General features: G+C 40.4%; 1 protein-coding gene across 5 annotated transcripts in view; it reads left to right on the top strand.

Annotated features, from left to right (window-relative positions):
- Positions 1 to 19,018, top strand: part of LOC132830691 (protein TANC2) — a 996,151-nt gene that overhangs the window by 744,826 nt on the left and 232,307 nt on the right. For all 5 annotated transcript variants that reach the window (XM_060848498.1, XM_060848499.1, XM_060848500.1 and 2 more), the window contains 2 exons: positions 1,543 to 1,668; positions 13,219 to 13,500. In XM_060848498.1, coding sequence (XP_060704481.1) covers positions 1,543 to 1,668; positions 13,219 to 13,500 — 408 coding nt within the window. The remainder of the gene's footprint in view (positions 1 to 1,542; positions 1,669 to 13,218; positions 13,501 to 19,018) is intronic.

Genomic DNA, 19,018 nt, shown 5'->3' with positions numbered 1-19,018 from the left:
GAATAATCTATTTCAGCCTCCTCCTGAGATCCCCAACATCATAGATATTAGTCTTCAGCCATTTTGATCCATGTGATATGAAGAAACAATTGGAGGTACTGGATACTGCAAAGGCAAGGAACCTAACAACATTCCAGCAATAGTACTGAAGACTTGTGCTCTAGAACTTGCTACACCTCTAACCACAAGACTTATTATTATTGCCGCAAGACTAGCATCCATTTGACCACATGGAAAATGGCTCAGGTATATCCTGTGTGCAAACGGTAGGCCAAATCCAGTCAATTACCATCCCATCAATGTACTCTAGATCATCAATAATGTAAAGAGTCATAAACAGTGCTTTCAAACAGTATTTGCATAGCAATAGCTTGATAACTGATGTTCAGCTTGACCTTCAGCCAACCACTACCGCCTAGATGAACAAGGACAGCAGATATGGGTCCACTACCATGTACAGGCCACTCGCCATCCTGAGATTGGAAGTGTATCACTATTACTTCACTAGTTCAAAATCCTGGAACTCCTTTACGGATTCACCTACACTAAATGGACTGCAGCAGTTCAAGAACACAGCCCACCATCACCACCACTTAGGGATGGTCAATAAATATTGATCCAGCCAGCAATGGCCACATCTCATGAGTAAATTTTAAAAAACTAGGAATCTCTCTGCTGATTATCACCTCCTGCTCCCTACTACATGTCCACATTCATATGCATCTGAGAGACTATTTCAAAATGAATTTGTGTTGAAAATGTGAGACCATTGATATTGACTCTGTTTGCAAAGCCAAATACTTGTTAAAACTTCAGAAGTAAAAGCAAGTGCGTTTCTACTGTCTCCTTTAAATGTCAGTACTGCTCTCATTTTCAAAACTGTTTGTGTGTGTGTGTGTGTGTGTATATATATATATATATATATATAATCAAAAGCCATAGTAAACAGTAAGTAAAAGGTTATTTTATATTGAAGGTTTTGTAAGAAAGCTTAAAATAAAAGACACTAAAGCTCTATTTGTGTGGTTTTTGCAATGCTGTGTAAAGCCTTCAATTAGCTTACAGCCTGCATTCCTAAATGTGTTCTATGTCTCTTGAGTTTTGACAACTGGTAAAATACAAATATCAAAATGCCTCTTGACAGAAAATTATTAATGGAAAAATGTTTATTTTTTCTTCCTGTAAAAGCAAAGTTTTATATAAAAAAAGTTGAGTTTCACAATTTGATTCCACGAAAATCTGAACAGAATAAATTGTTATCTTCCCCAGATAGGAGCCACCACCTGCAAAACTGTTGGGTTTGCCCTGAGTCACATTCTCAGCTGCTGCTTTATTTTTGGGTGTGTGTTTGTGCAGGAGGTCCCTGTATTCCTCTTTATCAAACATTTGTAATGCAATTCCAAGCACCTTTTAAGTCTAGCATGATTTGAGTATATTTTGCCTTTTCTTCAGGGGAGGGGAAAAAACCGTGTTTTCAAATTGCTTTTTGATTCATTCAGTGTTTAACTGTAAACTACACTCAAGATATTTTCTGTTTTCTAGCTACAAGTTCTGCCCATCTAGAAGATCTAGCTTATCTGGATGAACAGCGACACACACCATTGAGGACATCTCTGCGAATGCCCCGGCAGCATATGGCCGGGGGTCGCACCCCACAGGACCTTCGAGGTAAGCAGCAGACCAGGTTGTGCTATGTTGCATGGCATTTTGTTATCCAGATCTTTTCCTCTATTTATTAGCATCTATACAGTATAACATCCACTATGGTTTATTGCACACCAATGGTTGAGAGATGCCTTAAGCTTTTTATTGACTTCTGGTCTGAATGGAATAGCTTGAAGTGTTAATTCTTCAAACAAAGTGCTTTGGTGACCTGAGCCATGCAGGATTGTGATGTTTAAAAGTACCCACCTTAAACACCCTATATTCTGGAAGAATTATTGGTGAAACCATAATATTGAATGATTTGGTTTGGAACTCGCTGGTCCAGCCATTGATAAACACCATATCAGTGAGTTGGAATTCCTTACGCTCAGAAGGAGATACTTTGAGCTACTTGGCTGCCTTTCTATTTAAACTTCATTCTTATTTTTGGAGCTCATTTGCATTTCTTTCTTGGAGGAGTTGATATTTACTTAAAATGCATTTCTCCATCTTTTGAAAAGACTACTTCATAGCTGCTAAGGTAGTCACTCGACTTGTTCTCAGAGTCTGCATTTGTCAGTGATAGTTTGCCCCTTGCTGAGCAAGAACATTCTGTATTGACTTGCCAGTAACAACATTTGATATTTTTTATCTCCCTACTTAATCAAGAAACACCTCACTTCAGTGTATTGTTTTCTCAATACAACAGAAGTTGTCATATGAGTGGAATTCTAGAGAAGCACCCATTCTGTCACTCATTGGAAAAGAATGTTGTGCATAAATATGTTGTTTCACTGCTTCATTAAGAACATCTTTTCATAAAGTGTCTACAAATGTTTAGCATTGGAACTTGAAGAGGCCACTCAACCCCTTGAGCCTCTTACATTATTCAGTGAGACAAGAGCTGCATTATATCTAAGCCCTATCCTATATCCCTTTAATAATCTTGGTTGCAAAAACAAACTATCAACATCATTTTTAAAAGTATTAATTGAGATAGTATTTACTTCTATTTGTGCAAAAATGTTACACACTTCTAATACCCTTTGTGTGAAGAACCATTTATTGTTTTTCCTCTGAATGGTCTAATTAAATTTAAAGGTTCTATGCCATTGGACTCGAGACCTCCCACACCACCAAAGAAAAGTACTCAATATACTACTTCAAAGAGCGCAATTTCCCCTCCCACGTGGTCAACAATGCCCTCCAGTTTATCTCCTCCACTTCCTACACCACCTCCCTTGAACCCCACCCCTCCAACCACAACAAGGACAGAAACCCCCCAAGGTCCTCACCTTACACTCCACCAACCTCCGGATACAACACAACATCCTCTGCCACTTCTGCCATCTACAGTCAGACTCCACCACGGGAGATATATTTCCCTCCCACCCCTATCAGCATTCTGCAGAGACCATTCCCTTGTTAGATCCACATCCCCCATCAACCCACCCTCCATTCCCAGCACCTTCCCCTGCCATCGCAAGAGATGTAAAACCTGCGCTCACACTTGCTTGAAACATCAATTCTCCTGCTCCTTGGATGCTGCCTGACCAGCTGTGTTTTTCCAGCACCACACTTTTAGACTTTGATCTCCAGCATCTGCAGTCCTCACTCTCTCCTCCTCAGTATGCATTCAGTCAATTCATATAACATGAAGTACAAACTTAAATCAAGTTACCCTTTAGTCTTCTGTACTTCAGGAAATATAAATCTAATTTCTACTATTTATCATAAGAATGGAGTCTATAGTATCTTGGTAATATTCTGCTGAATCTGTGCTGCACTCTTTGCAAAGACTGTATATCCTTTCTGCATTGCAGTGCCTTGGCCTATTCACAGTACTCCAAATATTATTGTATAACTGTAGCAGAACTACTTTTTAAATTTTAACCAGGTGCTCTCTATAAAAGTTTTGTTCAGATCCATAATTTAAAAACAGATCTTCAAATCATGTGCAACCAGTTTTAAGTATGCATCTTTCCAAGTTGTATTTCTTCATCCAATTCTCGTCTTAGATTTGAGACAGAAAGTGTTCAAGATTTGATTCATTTATTTATAGTCACTTTTACTGAAGTACAGTGAAATGTTTTGTTTACGAGCAGTACAGAACAAAAGATTTAGACAGAAGCAAACAGGTAACATTGCACAGGGTGATCAAGAGAGATCAACGTTAACGAGATCAGCATTAGTTGAAGCTAGAGAGTCCATTCAATAGTCTAATAATGGCCGGGAAGAAGCTGTCCCTGAACCTACTGGCACGTGTGTTCAGGCTTCAGTGTCTTCCGCCTAATGGAAGAGGTTTTAGGCGATCATTACTGGGCTATGCCAATCTTCTGAAAGATTACATACTGTGTTGCACCATGGTTGATGATGATTGTCTGGTAAGATCCATCTCTTCGTAATCACCCCCCTCAAGAACATGTAGCACAATTAAGACATTCTAAATTGAAGGATACTCTGAGAATTGATTGAAAAAAATCAATTGAAACCTGTAAAATAGACTATGTACCAAATATATATCTTTTTCATTCATTTGTGGGATGGGGGTGTTGCTGTCTGTTCTTATGTTCCTTGAAAGTTTATTCTCATGCTCCTCTTCCTTTCTTAATTAAGTCAATTAAGAAAACAAATTACAGAAAAAAATATAGCAAGTATTTTAATTTGAAGCAACCTGATGACCAATGAGTGAAATCAAGGGATGGTTTTCTGTTGGTAAAACCCATTTTAACTGTGAATATAGGAATTTATGATGAGAAAAATGTTGACATGCAAACAAAACTGTCATAAAAAAATGAGAACAGAACCAAGACTTCATAAGTGTGAAATTAAAAACATTAAAATGTCAGATTTTAATGGTGCACGTTTAAAAGTCCTGTGTGGTATAGCAGTCTTCACATAGGCCATAAATTTTAATTGCTTCTAATCCGGGTCAATATCTGCTGCAGTTTGTATCTAGGCAGTGTGTGCTGTTGTACCTTCCTGTGTTGCAGCACCAAGCTTTTTAATTAGATTTTTAATTCTATGTATTTCTCACTTGAACTAATAATTGCCTTAAATTGAAGGATGGCCTCTGTAAAATCCTGTTTTCTTTTAATTTTCTCATGATTCAAACTCGTAAATGTTGAAGATAACGATAACCTGGCTTTCGCAAACTTCAAGGGGGTTAAACCCAAATCATTCATTCATTCACGCACAATGCTCCTTGCATACTTTCTCGACTGCTGTAAAGCTGAGGTTGTACACTGATGTGACTGTGTTTACATGGATTTTAGAAAGTAGTGCTTTGTCTACTCATTTAATGATGCAATAACCTTTTGATTAAAATTTGCACAGCAAGTCTTGAAAATACAGTGCCAAGAATAGAACAACAAAAGAGCCTCTAGTTTATCATCTCAAATGGTTGTTGCAGCTGACCTTGCACCTGCTTAGTTCCGCAGTACACAATGTTACATCATGTGCTGATTCTCTGACAGGAATATTAGAATAAAGCTGTTTGCTATCTATGTGCTGAATTAAATGTAACTGTTTAGTGTCAGAAGTCTGTGCAATGCTTGAAGTCTAATGCTTGTTTATTATTGCTCTTATGCTTGTGATTTTTGCTAACATTTTACATCACTTTCTGGCTTTTCTCTGATTTTTGCTTTAGCCTCCACTAATGCCCATGCTTGGCACACTCATTCACGTAAGTTACAGTTCTTGTTAATACTATCTTTAAGGGTTCAATTTAATTCTAAGGCATCATAATCTTTGGCTGCTCAGTAATCTATCGCTTTCCTTGTGTGTAGGTGCAAAGTAAAGAAACATACATTTTGAGAATGTTAGTTACAAATTTTCATCCTAGGAGAAAGAAGTACTGGGAAGCATCTATTTTTAATAGACAACAGAGTTGAGGATTATGGGATGACAAGCAGGAAAGCGAAGTTGAGATCATAACCAGATTAACCATGATCTTATTAAATGGTGGAGCAGATTCAAAGAAACTAAATAACCTACTCCTGTTCCTAATTCCTATATACCTGTTGTTTGTTCTTTGCTTCTAACCTTTGACTCTTGTCTGTATAAAAATCTGGATGTGAGTTTGCTCACTGAGCTGGAAGGTTCAGTTTCAGACATTTGTCGCCATACTGGTAATGTCATCAGTGAGCCTCCAGTGAAGCGTTAGTGTTATGTCCTGCTTTCAATTTATGTGTTCAGGTTTCTTTGGGTTGGTGATATGACTTCCAGTTCTTTTTCTCAGTGAATGGTAGATGGGATCCAAATCGATGTGTTTATTGAGAGAATTCCGGTTGGAATGTCATGCTTCTAGGAATTCTCGTGCAGAATTCTCTGGCTTGTCCTAGGATGGATGTGTTGTCCCAGTCAAAGTGGTGTCTTTCCTTGTTTGTGTGTAAGGATACTAGTGATAGTGGGTCATGTCTTTTTGTGGCTGCTTGATGTTCATGTAGCCTGGTGTTTGTCCAATGTCGGGTCTATTACAGTCATAGAGATGTACAGCATGGAAACAGACCTTCGGTCCAACCCGTCCATGCTGACCAGATATCCCAACCAATCTAGTCCCACCTGTCAGCACCTGGCCCATATCCCTCCAAACCCTTTCTATTCATATAGCCATCCAAATGCCTCTTAAATGTTGCATTTGTAGCAGCCTCCACCACATCCTCTGGCAGCTCATCCCATACACATACCACCCTCTGCGTGAAAAAGTTGCCCCTTAGATCTCTTTTATATCTTTCCCTTCTCATCCTAAACCTATGCCCTCTAGTTCTGGACTCCCCAACCCCAGGGAATAGACTTTGTCTATTTATCCTATCCATGCCCCTCATAATTTTGTAAGCCCCTATAAGGTCACCTCTCAGCCTCTGACCCTCCAGGGAAAACAGCCTGTTCAGCCTCTCCCTGTAGCTCAGATCCTCCAACCCTGGCAACATCCTTGTAAATCTTTTCTGAACCCTTTCAAGTTTCACAACATCTTTCCAATAGGAAGGAGACCAGAATTGCACGCAATATTCCAACAGTGGCCTAACCAATGTCCTGTACAGCCATAACATGACCTTCCAACTTCTGTGCTCAATACTCTGAGCAATAAAGGAAAGCATACCAAACACCTTCTTCACTATCCTATCTACCTGCGACTCCAATTTCAAGGAGCTATGATCCTGCACTCCAAGGTCTCTTTGTTCAGCAACACTTCCTTGGACCTTACCATTATGTGTATAAGTCCTTCTAAGATTTGTTTTCCCAAAGTGCAGCACCTCGCATTTATCTGAATTAAACTCCATCTGCCACTTCTCAGCCCATTGCCCCGTCTGGTCCTGATCCTGTTGTAATCCTGTCTACTACACCTCCAATGTTGGTGTCATCTACAAACTTACTAATTGTACCTCTCATGCTCACATCCAAACCATTTATGTAAATGACAAAAAGTAGAGGGCCCAGCACTGAACCTTGTGGCACTCCACTGGTCACAGGCCTCCAATCTGAAAAACAACCCTCCACCACTACCCTCTGTCTTGTACCTTTTGAGCCCGTTCTGTATCCAAATGGCTAGTTCTCCCTTTATTCCATGAGATCTAACCTTGCTAACTAATCTCCCATGGCGAACCTTGTCGAACGCCTTACTGAAGTCCATAGCTCTGCCCTCATCAATCGTCTTTGTTACTTCTTCAAAAACCTCAATCAAGTTTGTGAGACATGATTTCCGAAGCACAAAGCCATGTTGACTATCCGGAATCAGTCCTTGCCTTTCCAAATACATGTACATTCTGTCCCTCAGGATTCCCTCCAACAACTTGCCCACCACCGAGGTCAGGCTCACCGGTCTATAGTTCCCTGGCTTGTTTTTACCTCCCTTCTTAAAAAGTGGCACCATGTTTGCCAACCTCCAGTCTTCTGGCACCTCACCTGTGACTATCAATGATATAAATATCTCAGCAAGAGGCTCAGCAATCACTTCTCTAGCTTCCCACAGAGCCCTTGCAAGATATTTTGTAAATGATGTTAATGCTGCTTGTTGTCTGTGTAGGGTCTTTTAAATTAATTAGCTGCTGTTTCAATGTGTTTGTTGGTTTGTGAGCTAACAGGTCTAAGTAGTCTTGCAGTCATTTCAGAGATGTCTTTGATGATGGATAAGGTGACTAGGGTTTCTGGCCATGTTTTGCCTGTTTGTTTGGGTTTGTTGCTGAGAAATTGGCAGACTTTGTTTATTGGGTACCCGTTCTTCTTGAATACTCTGTATAGGTGATTTTCTTCTGCTCTTTGCAGTTCCTTGGTGCTGCAGTGTGTGTTGGCTCATTGAAATAATGCCATAATGCAGCTTCGCTTGAATGATTGCTTCTGTAGTTAAGTATTTGGTCCATATGTGTTGTTTTCCTATAGATGCTGGTTTGAAGTTCCCCATTGACTGTTTGCTCTCCTGTGACATCTAGGAATGGCAGTTTGTTGTTGTTTCCCTCCGTTTTTATGTCAGTAAGGATATTATTGATGGTCTTGAAGGTTTCCTCTAGTTTGTTTCAGTTAGTGATGACAAAGGTGTCATCCACGTAGCAGACCCGAAGTTTGGGTTGGATTGTTAGGAGAGCTAGGTGAAAGTGAGGACTGCAGATGCTGGAAATTAGAGTTAAGAGTGTGGTGCTGGAAAAGCACAGCAGGTCAGGCAGCATCTGAGGAGTAAGCAAATCAACGTTTCAGGCAAAACTGCTTCATTAGGAGAGCTGTTTATTCGAATCTCTGCATTCCTGCTTCTGCTAGGAACCCTGATATCAGTGATCCTATGGGTGTTCCATTGATTTGCTTGTTAGTCTTGTTATTGAAACTGAAGTGGGTGTGGGCTATAGGTCCACTCACATGACAATGTTGTCTTTGTTGATGAGGTTGGCGGTGTCTGGTGTTAGTCTGTCCACTATAACTAGTATCCTTACATACAGACAAGGAAGGACACTATTTTGACTGGGACAAAACATCCATCCTAAGACAAGTCAAACAGAGACACACGCAAGAATTCCTAGAAGCATGGCATTCCAACTGGAACTCTATCAACAAACACATCGATTTGGACCCCATCTACCATCTGCTGAGACAAAGAACCGGAAATGACATCACCAACCCAAAGAAACCTAAATGCAGAAATAAAAGCGGGACGTAACACCAGCGCTTCACCGGAGGCTCACTGATGTTGTTTCCTAGTATGATGATGAAACATCTGAAACCAAACCTTCCAGCCCAGTGAGCAAACTCACATCTAGAACCTCAACCTGAGCTGCAAATCTTTTCAAAACTCGCTAACAGAACAGATTTTGCTATTGCACTTTCTTACAGTTTCAAGCTATATAATACTGATTTCCTCTACATATTAAAGTCTAAATTTGTGATTGTTTAGGCCCTTTAATTGTAGCACATTAAGGTTGATTGAAAATGCTAAGCTGAAGTGTTTTGAAAGTTGATCAAATTTCAGAAAGCAGACTCCATTCGCTAAGATTTTGAATTATTAAGATGCCTTCCATTAAAGGTGGAGATAAGGTTTTTCTTTTCTGCAAAATATTATTAGTGTTTGAATTTTCTTCCACAGAGGGCAATGAAGTTAGGATTATTGAATATATTCAAGACTGAATTGGACAGACTTTTTGATGATGGATTATGTGAGACAAACAAACATGATCTAATTAAAAGCTATAGCAAACTGCAGGAATTTAATGAATTTATGTTTTAATTCACTCACGGGATGTCGGTGTCTGGCTAGGCTAGTACTTATTGCCCACCCCTAATTGTGCAAAGAGTAGTTAAGAGTCAACCACATTGCTGCGGGTCTGGAGTCGCATGTCGGCCAGACCAGGTAAGGATGACATATTTCCTTCCCATGTGGCATCTCCTTTGAATAATGCGATAACTTTGTTACTTCTGACTCATGTGAAAGAGGTTGTTATGATTCCTGAGGAGACTGATCAGTTGAAAACTAAATTGAATGTCTGGTGACTAACGGACAAGGATCACGCAACAAGATTTCACATTCTAAGACATTTAATGTGAAAAAAGAAACAAACTGAAAGCAATATTAATTAAACACTAATTGCCAATTTATACTCTAAACTATAGAAAGATTTGCTCCATTCAACCTTTAAAACAACTGAAAGTATCCAATCCCCTCCCACTTTTATATTTTGTTACTTAAATGGGCTCTTCATTCTCCAATTCAGGGTAATTTTTTAACTCTTAAAGGTTTGCTTCCTTTTTTTCCTCGTCCTGAATAGATTCACCCCTGTATCCAGTTCTACTCAGATTTTGTTTTGTTTAAATCTTAAATGACCTCAATCTGAGCAAGAACTACTAATCCCATTCTGCATCATGAGCCTTATGCCTCTATTTCTCTGGTACAACGTAGAAGTGGTAATAGGTCAACTTTAAGATCATTTAAAAATCATTATAATCTTAAAATTAAATAAGCAAGTTAAAGTGTGTCTATTTACAAACCCTGACATTCCTAGCATGAAAATGCTTGAAGTAAAGAGCAGGTAAAGCAGTACAGGTAGTTCTTCTATGACTAAGAGTAAAAAGTGAGGTCTGCAGATGCTGGCGATCAGAGCTGAAAATGTGTTGCTGGTTAAAGCGCAGCAGGTCAGATTCCTGATGAAGGGCTTTTGCCCGAAACGTTGAATTTCCTGTTCCTTGGATGCTGCCTGACCTGCAGCGCTTTAACCAGCAACACATATTCAGTTCTCCTATGACGCTGTTTTAGATAAAGTCATGCATTAGAAATAATGAGGCCTATGGGAAAAGAAGGTTAGTGGCAAACTACCAAAAATACCAGTAAAAATCGAAACAAAAATATTAGTTAGCCTAACCCAAACGATAGCACCGTCTAAGTAAATTTTGACCTGTTGAATGGTTTTGTACAGTTCAATTCATCAGAGTCTTCAACTGATTACTCATTACCTGCTGCCTGCACTACATTCTAGCCAGTCCTGTGATCCCATCCAATGGTAACACTGCACAAGTCAGATCCCAGAATGAAACCTCCCTTCAGAGATCAAAGGTCGAATCTTATTTTCTTTCGCCTAAGTGTCGGTTTTGTCGTGTTTTTCAGAGGGTTTCACATCGTCATGTTTGAGGATGTCTATTACCTTTATTTTACAAAACCTGCCTGATTTATTCTCTACCAATGGTGCCCCTTTCACAGATTTCTAGCACTACCAGACCATGTCCCATTTCCGAAACAAGTCACCACTTGCTGGATATCCCAGAATTGATTGACATCCATCGTGCAGCACCATCTTTAAAAAGATATTGTGCACCCAGACAAGAGCTGTCATTTCAGAGCTGCCCTGCATGGTTTTGACATTGGCTCACAGGCCCTTTAGCCCAACCAATCCACACCAACCCTCCAGACAGTAACCCAATCAGAGTCATTTCACTCTGTCTGATGCACCTCACACTATGGGCAATTTAGCATGGCCAATTCACCTGACCTGCACATCTTTGGATTAGCATCTCTCTTTGTGGTTAGGGATATGGGATGATGCATCCTTTTCTCCCAGGCCAAAAGAGAATGCCATTCTACTGGAACTGTGCCAATCTGGACGAGGGTTGCAATCCAGGCCAGTGTAGTCTCAAACATCTGAAGGAAAATACACAGGATGTAGGAAGAAAAACCTTCTCTATTCTGCCAGTGAAAGTGCCACTATCTTCTCTGCAACTGTACCCACCATTTCTTGCAACATTTTCCCCACTGACTCATTCTCGCTAACATCTGACCCTGATTCACCCCCTCAGGACATCTGCTCACATGCACCAAAAGTAACTGTGTCACCCACTATGTGCAGTTTCCTGACTTTGACCACCCTGAGCAGGTGACTGACCATGTCCAACCCTTGTACTGGTTTTTGTGCAGTTGGTTACCATAGTAATTAGTCACTGAAACAGTTCATGAGTCTGCAGGTATTCTTTAGCATGTAAACATTTTTAAACAAAAAAACTCTTAATACAAACAACAAAGCTAAATTTTAAACCTTTCCTCAACACTGTGATTTTACTGTTAGAGTTGAGATTTCACTGGAATTAACTAAATTTTTAAATTAACACATTTCACCCATCTTCTTGCCCTCAGGCTGTAGAGACATTTTCACGATGCTTTCCCAAGTCCGCTAGCACAAACATGTCAACATATCTTTCACAAAACTTTTCACAAGAAAGCACACAAGCCAACTGATCATGTGATCTGAAAATGTGTTGCTGGAAAAGCACAGCAGGTCAGGCAGCATCCAAGGAACAGCAGAATCAACGTTTCGGGCATGAGCCCTTCTTCAGGAAGGCTCATGCCTGATACGTCGATTCGCCTGCTCCTTGGATGCTGCCGGACCTGCTGCGCTTTTCCAGTAACACATTTTCAGCTCTGATCTCCAGCATCTGCAGACCCCACTTTCTCCTGACTGATCATGTGATACCAACAGAGTTGAGTCCTCTGCACACAGCGACACCTACTGCCGATGATGAGAATTTCATAACAGCGAACTGAAGTTCACTTTATAAAAGAAAGTCGGCAATTCTCAAATCGCATTACAGACAAATCACGTTTAATAAATGCACATTAAGGAGAACTACCTGCACCTAGAAGAGACAGTTAAGATCAATGTCCATGCATTAAAAATGGATAACATTAGAGGTGCAAGTAATTTAAGGAACAGTAGCTGAAAAAGGCAATAGGGAAGCAAAGAGCAAATGAGAAATTATCGAATACTTGGAAGGCTGGAATGATTAAATAACCAGTGTGGATGATGGCGCGAGGCAAAATAGAATGGAAATAAGACAAGTAAGGAGGTGTCTGGAAGAGACACAAATGGTAACAGAAGAATTATTGTTATCATCTGAAGTTGGGAAAAAAGATTGAACAGTGGGCGGCGCGGTGGCTCGGTGGTTGGCAGTGCTGCCTTCACAGTGCCAGGGACCTGGGTTTGATTCCACCCTTGGGGACTGTCAGTGTGGTCTAGTTTCCTTCCACAGTCCAGATATACAGATTAAAGTAGATTGGCTATGCTAAATTGCCCATAGTGTTCAGGGATGTGTAGGTTAGGTTAGGTGCATTAGTCAGGGAAAATGTAGACTAATAGGGTAGGGGAGTGGGTCTGTGTGGGCTACTCTTCGGAGAGTTGGTTTGGACTTGTTGGGCTGAAGGGCCTGCTTCCATGCTGTCAGGATTCTATGATTATAGTAGTTATGGCATGAAATTGTTGAACTTAGTTACGAGCCTAGATGGTTGTAAAGTGCTTAAATGAATCGTCAGGTGCTGCTTCTTAGCTCCCATTGAGCATCATTGGAAGAGTGTCTAAGGCCAAGAACTGAAAGTCAAATTGCCAGTTTGGGGAGACCTAAATAGGTAGGCAGCCAGTAACTTGAGGTCATGCTTGTACTGAATGAGAGTATTCCTTGAAGTGATTAACCAATTCTTCATATCCTGTACCTTTTCGGATTTTTGCCACTGCCGAGTCTCTGGACAGTTTTTCTTTGAAGGTAATTTGCTGTTTTTCTGTAGTGATTGAACTATTGAAACAGGTCTAACTATGGACTATTTTATTATTTCCACAGTACGTTTTGCACCATACAGACCTCCAGATATTTCCTTGAAGCCACTTCTGTTTGAAGTACCCAGCATCACCACTGACTCAGTGTTCATTGGACGGGACTGGCTCTTCCATGAAATAGATACACAACTAAAATGTGGTAATCCCAGTGTGAACAGAGGAGTAGTGATTATAGCCAATATTGGATTTGGGAAAACAGCCATCATCTCAAGACTGGTTGCACTCAGTTGTCACGGTTCTCGAATGAGACAGATTGCATCTGACAGTCCACATGCATCACCAAAGCGTATGTACTTATTTGTAAATATTTGCTTTATTTTAATGCACTTGCATGTGAGAGCCAGCTCAGTAATCTATCTATATTTTTGTCACATCTTCACTTTCCTTTCTGCTGTAGCTAGCATTCATTATGTTCATAAAAAAATTTATTCATGTGCAACTGAAAGGTTAATTAGGCTTGAAAGGATGTCTGTCATCCTCCATATTTATCAGAAGATTTTGACTGTACTAGACAGCTGACTTATAGTTTAAAATTCTTTGCAATTTTACAAAAGGACTTTTAAAGCATACAATTCTCAGCCAATGACTGATTGTGAGGTGAAGACCTACTTGTGTTGATCCAGCAAAAACCTGAAGTTACAAATAAAGATCTGAGAAGCAGTGGATTTCTGTGATGTGGCACCCTGTGTGTTGTGCTGCAGAGCAGTAAGATACAGCGTATCCTGAATACACTTATACAACAGCAGAATGTGCCAAACAAGCAAGGAAGTCTAATTCAAAGACTGAGTCCCAGGTTAATTCCCGTAGTCTGGAACTATCTACCAAAAAGGCAGAAAGGACACATGCTTCGTTCTGCGAGTCAGTGAGCATATTGAAGCTGTGTCTACTGTAATTATTTTGAGTTCTTTGAATAATATATTTTAATCCTATTATCATTGTGCACAGGTTGCGCAAAATGTCTTCAGGACTGTACATTTAGAGTTCAATTTCTAACCATTTAACATATTTGAAAAATAATTAATAGCATTTGTTAGCAATAACTAGATGGAACTCCTGTTTAAGGTAAGAGTTAATAAAAATTAATTCCTCATTATCTTAATTAAATACAAGTAAAAGACTGTTCAGTTAAGATGTCTGATTTTTAATTCAGTGGGTGGGTCTACAATTTGGTCTGAACCTAGTGTATTTAGAACTAGACAATGAAGGTCACCTCCAGAAATTTGTATATTTTAGGAAAGTGAAATATTCATAAATATGAGCATTTAAAAACATGAAAACATGCCACATCGGTGTTCACAGATCAAGCCTCTACTACCTACTTGCTTACAGTTAGTGCCTCATGTGATTGAACAGACTCAATCACCTCAATTTTCCCATTTTCTGTTGGCAGAGAAACTGTGTCGCAATAATTGCCAATCTTAAGCTTAACAGCTAAATTTTATCCTGCTCTTATTTGTGTAGTCCAGAAGAAGGAAATCATTATTGAGTAACTAGAAACACAGTCTGACCAGTTTTGTTAAGAACCAGTGAAATCCTTTTTTATGGCGTTGGGCTGTGACTCCAAAAAAACTGACAACATTTTCTTTAATTATGGAGGAAATCTTTGTTCATTCCAGAACCAAAGGGAACTGTTTTTATATATGGGTGGAACTGTGTAAATGAATCACTGAGAGTTTTGGCAGAAATGTCCCTGATTAAGAGCAAACAATCAAGGAAATGTGCACATATCCATGTAAAGTGAGCATAGATCAGTTACTTACAAGATTTCTACAGACCATATGGCATAAGTTTGTTTTATAAGCCTCTTGGTTTCTCAGTATTTTCTTCAGATGTACTCCAAATGCAACGCATTGATTAGTGGTCAGAGTCACTTATACAGGTTGTGAGCAGGACCTTTTCAAGAACAGACTGACACAACCAAAATCAAGTGCCTTTCACATAATATTCAAATAAAGTTGTGTTGAGGAGGGAATAGATGGTAGTTAAGGAGAAGAATCAGGAAGTTAGATGGCAAAATAGCAGCCTCCATTTTTAGAAATGGGGATATTTGCTAATTATACAAAATTATACCATTTGCAATGCTTCACTTACTACATTCAGGGTTAGACTTCAGGCATGAAACATTTGCACTACATGTGTGAAGCAATGCCTATCTCCAACATAAGAGAATCTAACCGTCTCCCTTGGGCTTTAATGGCATTGCCATTACTGAATCCTCAACTACTATATTAAGGGGTAAGCATTAACAAGAATCTAACTGGACCAGTCATTTCAATTCAGTTGCTACAAGTGTACATTAGAGGCTGGTAATGCTGTAGTTACACACCTCCTGACTCTGAGCTAGTCTACCATCTAAATCGCACAGGTTGAGTGGAATGGAATTCTTTCCACTTACCTGGGTGGTTCCATCTCTCACAACACTTGAGAGGCTTGACACCATTTAGGACAAAACAGTGATATGCACCTCATTTACCAAATCAAGGGCTCACTACTTTCACTACATGGCACACCAGGGCTGCTGTGTTGGCTATCCAGAAAATGAACTCCAATTCTCCAAGTCTCTTGGGACATATCTTCCAAATCTACAACTTCTGACACTGAAGAGTAAGGTAAAAGGATACTTGGGAACCACTATCTGTGAATTCCCCCCAAAACCTCATATCATTACTAAGCCAGAATCCTATTTAATATTCAACATGATGCTTTGAAGTTTGAAATGGACTTATTGAGCACAGTCAGCACACTGCCTATCTGAATGGTGATTTTTGATCTGTGCCATCAGTCTTTGGGATGTACAGCCTTTGTACCTGGCATCTCACAAGCACTAAAACTTGGAAATCCTGTTACTTAGTTGTGTGGCAGGCAAGATACCTTTGTGGCTTGACAGAACTATCATGTTAGTGGAGAAAACTTAACTGCAAAGTAGTAGCTTCACGTGTTGAAATTTTTGATAGGTTATCCTGAAGGGGGATCTCATAAGTTGGACTGAAGAGGCTGATGTTTTGGATGCATCGTCATTTTCTAAGAGATGAAACACTATCTGCAGAGAGAGAACAACTTATATTTGAATAGTAGATTTAATGTAATAAAATATTCCAAGGTGTTTCACAGGAATATTATAAACAATGTATCAGGCAGAGCCACAAAGGGGGAGAATGGTCACATGATCATAGATTTGGTCAATGAGGTAAGCTTTAAGGAACAAAGAGAAATCTGAGGGAGAAATGGAGAGGTTTCGGTCAGGTATTCTGGAGCTTGAGGCCTATGTTGCTGAAGGCAGGGACTACCAGTTGTAGAGCAATCAAAATTAGGATGCAGAAGATGCCAGAATTAAAAATGTATAGATATCTCAGAGGATCACGAGGTTAGTGAAGATGAGAGATAAGAGTCAAAGCCTAGTAAGATTTGAAGACTAGTAAGAGAATTTTACGTTTAAGGTATTACTTGACTTGGAGTCAATATAGGTCAGAACAAAGAACATTGCAGCACAGGAACAGACCCTTCAGCCTCCAAGCCTGCGCCGTTCCAGATCCTCTATCTAAACCTGTGGCCTACTTTTTAACGATTTGTTTCTCGCTGCTCCCTGCCCATTCATGTGTCCATTTTAGATACATCTTAAAAGATGTTATTGTGCCTGCCTCGATCACCTCTGCTGGCAATGCATTCCAGACACCCGCCACCCATTGCGTAAAGAATTTTCCTTGCATATCTCACTTTAACATTTCCCCTCTCACTTCGAACTCGTGACAACTAGTAATTGAGTCCCCCACTCTGGAAAAAGCTTCTTGCTATCCATCCTGTTTATATCTCTCATGATTTTGTAGACCTCAATCAGATCCCTGTCAACCTCCATATTTTTAATGAAAAGCATTTCATTTAGGACAGCAATGCTCGGGATAATTGCACTTAAGTGAGCTTAAGCTGTGAACAGCAGGGGTTTTGGATGACCTCAAGCTTGAGAGTTGGATGTAAGAGATCAGCAAGGAGAATGTTGAAATAATCAAGCCTCAAAGTAACTAAAACATCACTGGACATTTCCTCAGCAGATGACTTGAGTTGGGGTGGATTTGCATGATGGTCGAGAGGTGGAAATATGTAATTTTGGTGATGGCACCAATAAGAGGGCAGAAGCTGATCTCTGGCTTATTTTGGGAGGGTTTAAACTAATTGAGCAGGGGGATGAGAACCTAAAGAGTGCAGTGGCAAGCAGGAAGGTTGTTTGAAGTGTGTCTACTTCAACGCCAGGAGCATCCGGGAAAAGGTGGGTGAGCTTGCAGCATGGGTTGGTACCAAGAATTTTGATGTTGTGACCATTTTGGAGACATGGTGATTGTTGCAGGTTCTGGGATTTAGATGTTTCAATAAGAACAGGGAGGATGGTAAAAGAGGAGGAGGTGTGGCATTGTTCATGAAGAACAGCATTACAGTGGCAGAAAGAACGTTTAAGAAATCGTCTACTGAGGTAGTAAAGGCTGAGGTTAGAAACAGGAAAGGAGAGTTCATCCTATTGGGAGTTTTCTATAGGCCTCTGAATAGTTTGAGATGCAGAGAAAAAGATAGCAAAGATGATTCTGGATAGGAGGGAAGGTTACAGGGTAGTTGTTATGGGGTCTTTAACTTTCCAAATATTGACTGGAAATACTATAGTTTGAGTACTTCCATCCTTTGCTATTGCTTAACCTCTCCATGAGCAGCTTTCCTTTGTAGTGCAGCACCGTGGCTCAGTGGTTAACACTGATGCCTCACAGCGCCAGGGACCCAGGTTCAAATCCAGCCTCAGGTGACTGCCTGTGTGGTGTTTGCACATTCTGTGTGGAGTCTGTGTGGGTTTCCTCCCACAATCCAAAAATGTGCAGGTTAGGTGAATTGGCCATGCTAAATTACCCATAGTGTTCAGGGATAGATGGGATAGATAGGGGTAGGGGAACGTGTCTGGGTGGGTTACTCTTCGGAGGGCCAGTGTGGACTTGTTAGGCCGAAGCTGAAAATGTGTTGCTGGTCAAAGCACAGCAGGCCAGGCAGCATCTCAGGAATAGGGAATTCGACGTTTCGAGCATAAGCCCTTCATCAGGAATCATTCCTGATGAAGGGCTTATGCTCGAAACGTCGAATTCCCTATTCCTGAGATGCTGCCTGGCCTGCTGTGCTTTGACCAGCAACACATTTTCAGCTGTGATCTCCAGCATCTGCAGACCTAATTTTTTACTTGTTAGGCCGAAGGGCCTGTTTCCACATTGTAGAGATTCTATTGCAATATTCTATGCTTTAGGTGGGTCAAATTTTGTCCAATGTGTGCAGGAGAGTTTTCTGACAGGCCAACAACGGGCGAGGCCACATTGGACTTGTTATTGGGAAATGAGCCCAGCCAGGTGTTGGATCTGGAGGATAGTGACCACAACTTGGTTATGTTTACTTCAGCAATGGAAAGGATAGGTATGTACTGCAGGGCAAGAGTTATAGCTGGGGGTAAGGCAATTATGATACGATTTGGCAAGATTTAGGATGCATAGAATGGGGAAGGAAACTGCAGGAGATGGGAATTGAAATGTGGAGCATATTCAGGGGACAGCTACTGCTTATTCCTAATAAGTATGTACCTATCAGGCAGGAAGTTGTCAACCGAGGGAGTTATGGTTTACTAAAGAAGTTGAATCTCTTGTCAAGAGGAAGAAGAAGGTTTATATACGGATGAGACGTGAAGGCTCAGTCAGGGCGCTTGAGAGTTACAAGTTAGCCGGGAAAGATCTAAAGACCGAGCTAAGAAGACCCAGGAGCGGACATGGGAAGTCACTGGCAGCTAGGAT

The sequence above is a fragment of the Hemiscyllium ocellatum genome, chromosome 32, assembly GCF_020745735.1.
Source record: "Hemiscyllium ocellatum isolate sHemOce1 chromosome 32, sHemOce1.pat.X.cur, whole genome shotgun sequence".
Classification (NCBI taxonomy): domain Eukaryota; kingdom Metazoa; phylum Chordata; class Chondrichthyes; order Orectolobiformes; family Hemiscylliidae; genus Hemiscyllium; species Hemiscyllium ocellatum.
This window is presented reverse-complemented; position numbering and strand designations above follow the sequence as displayed.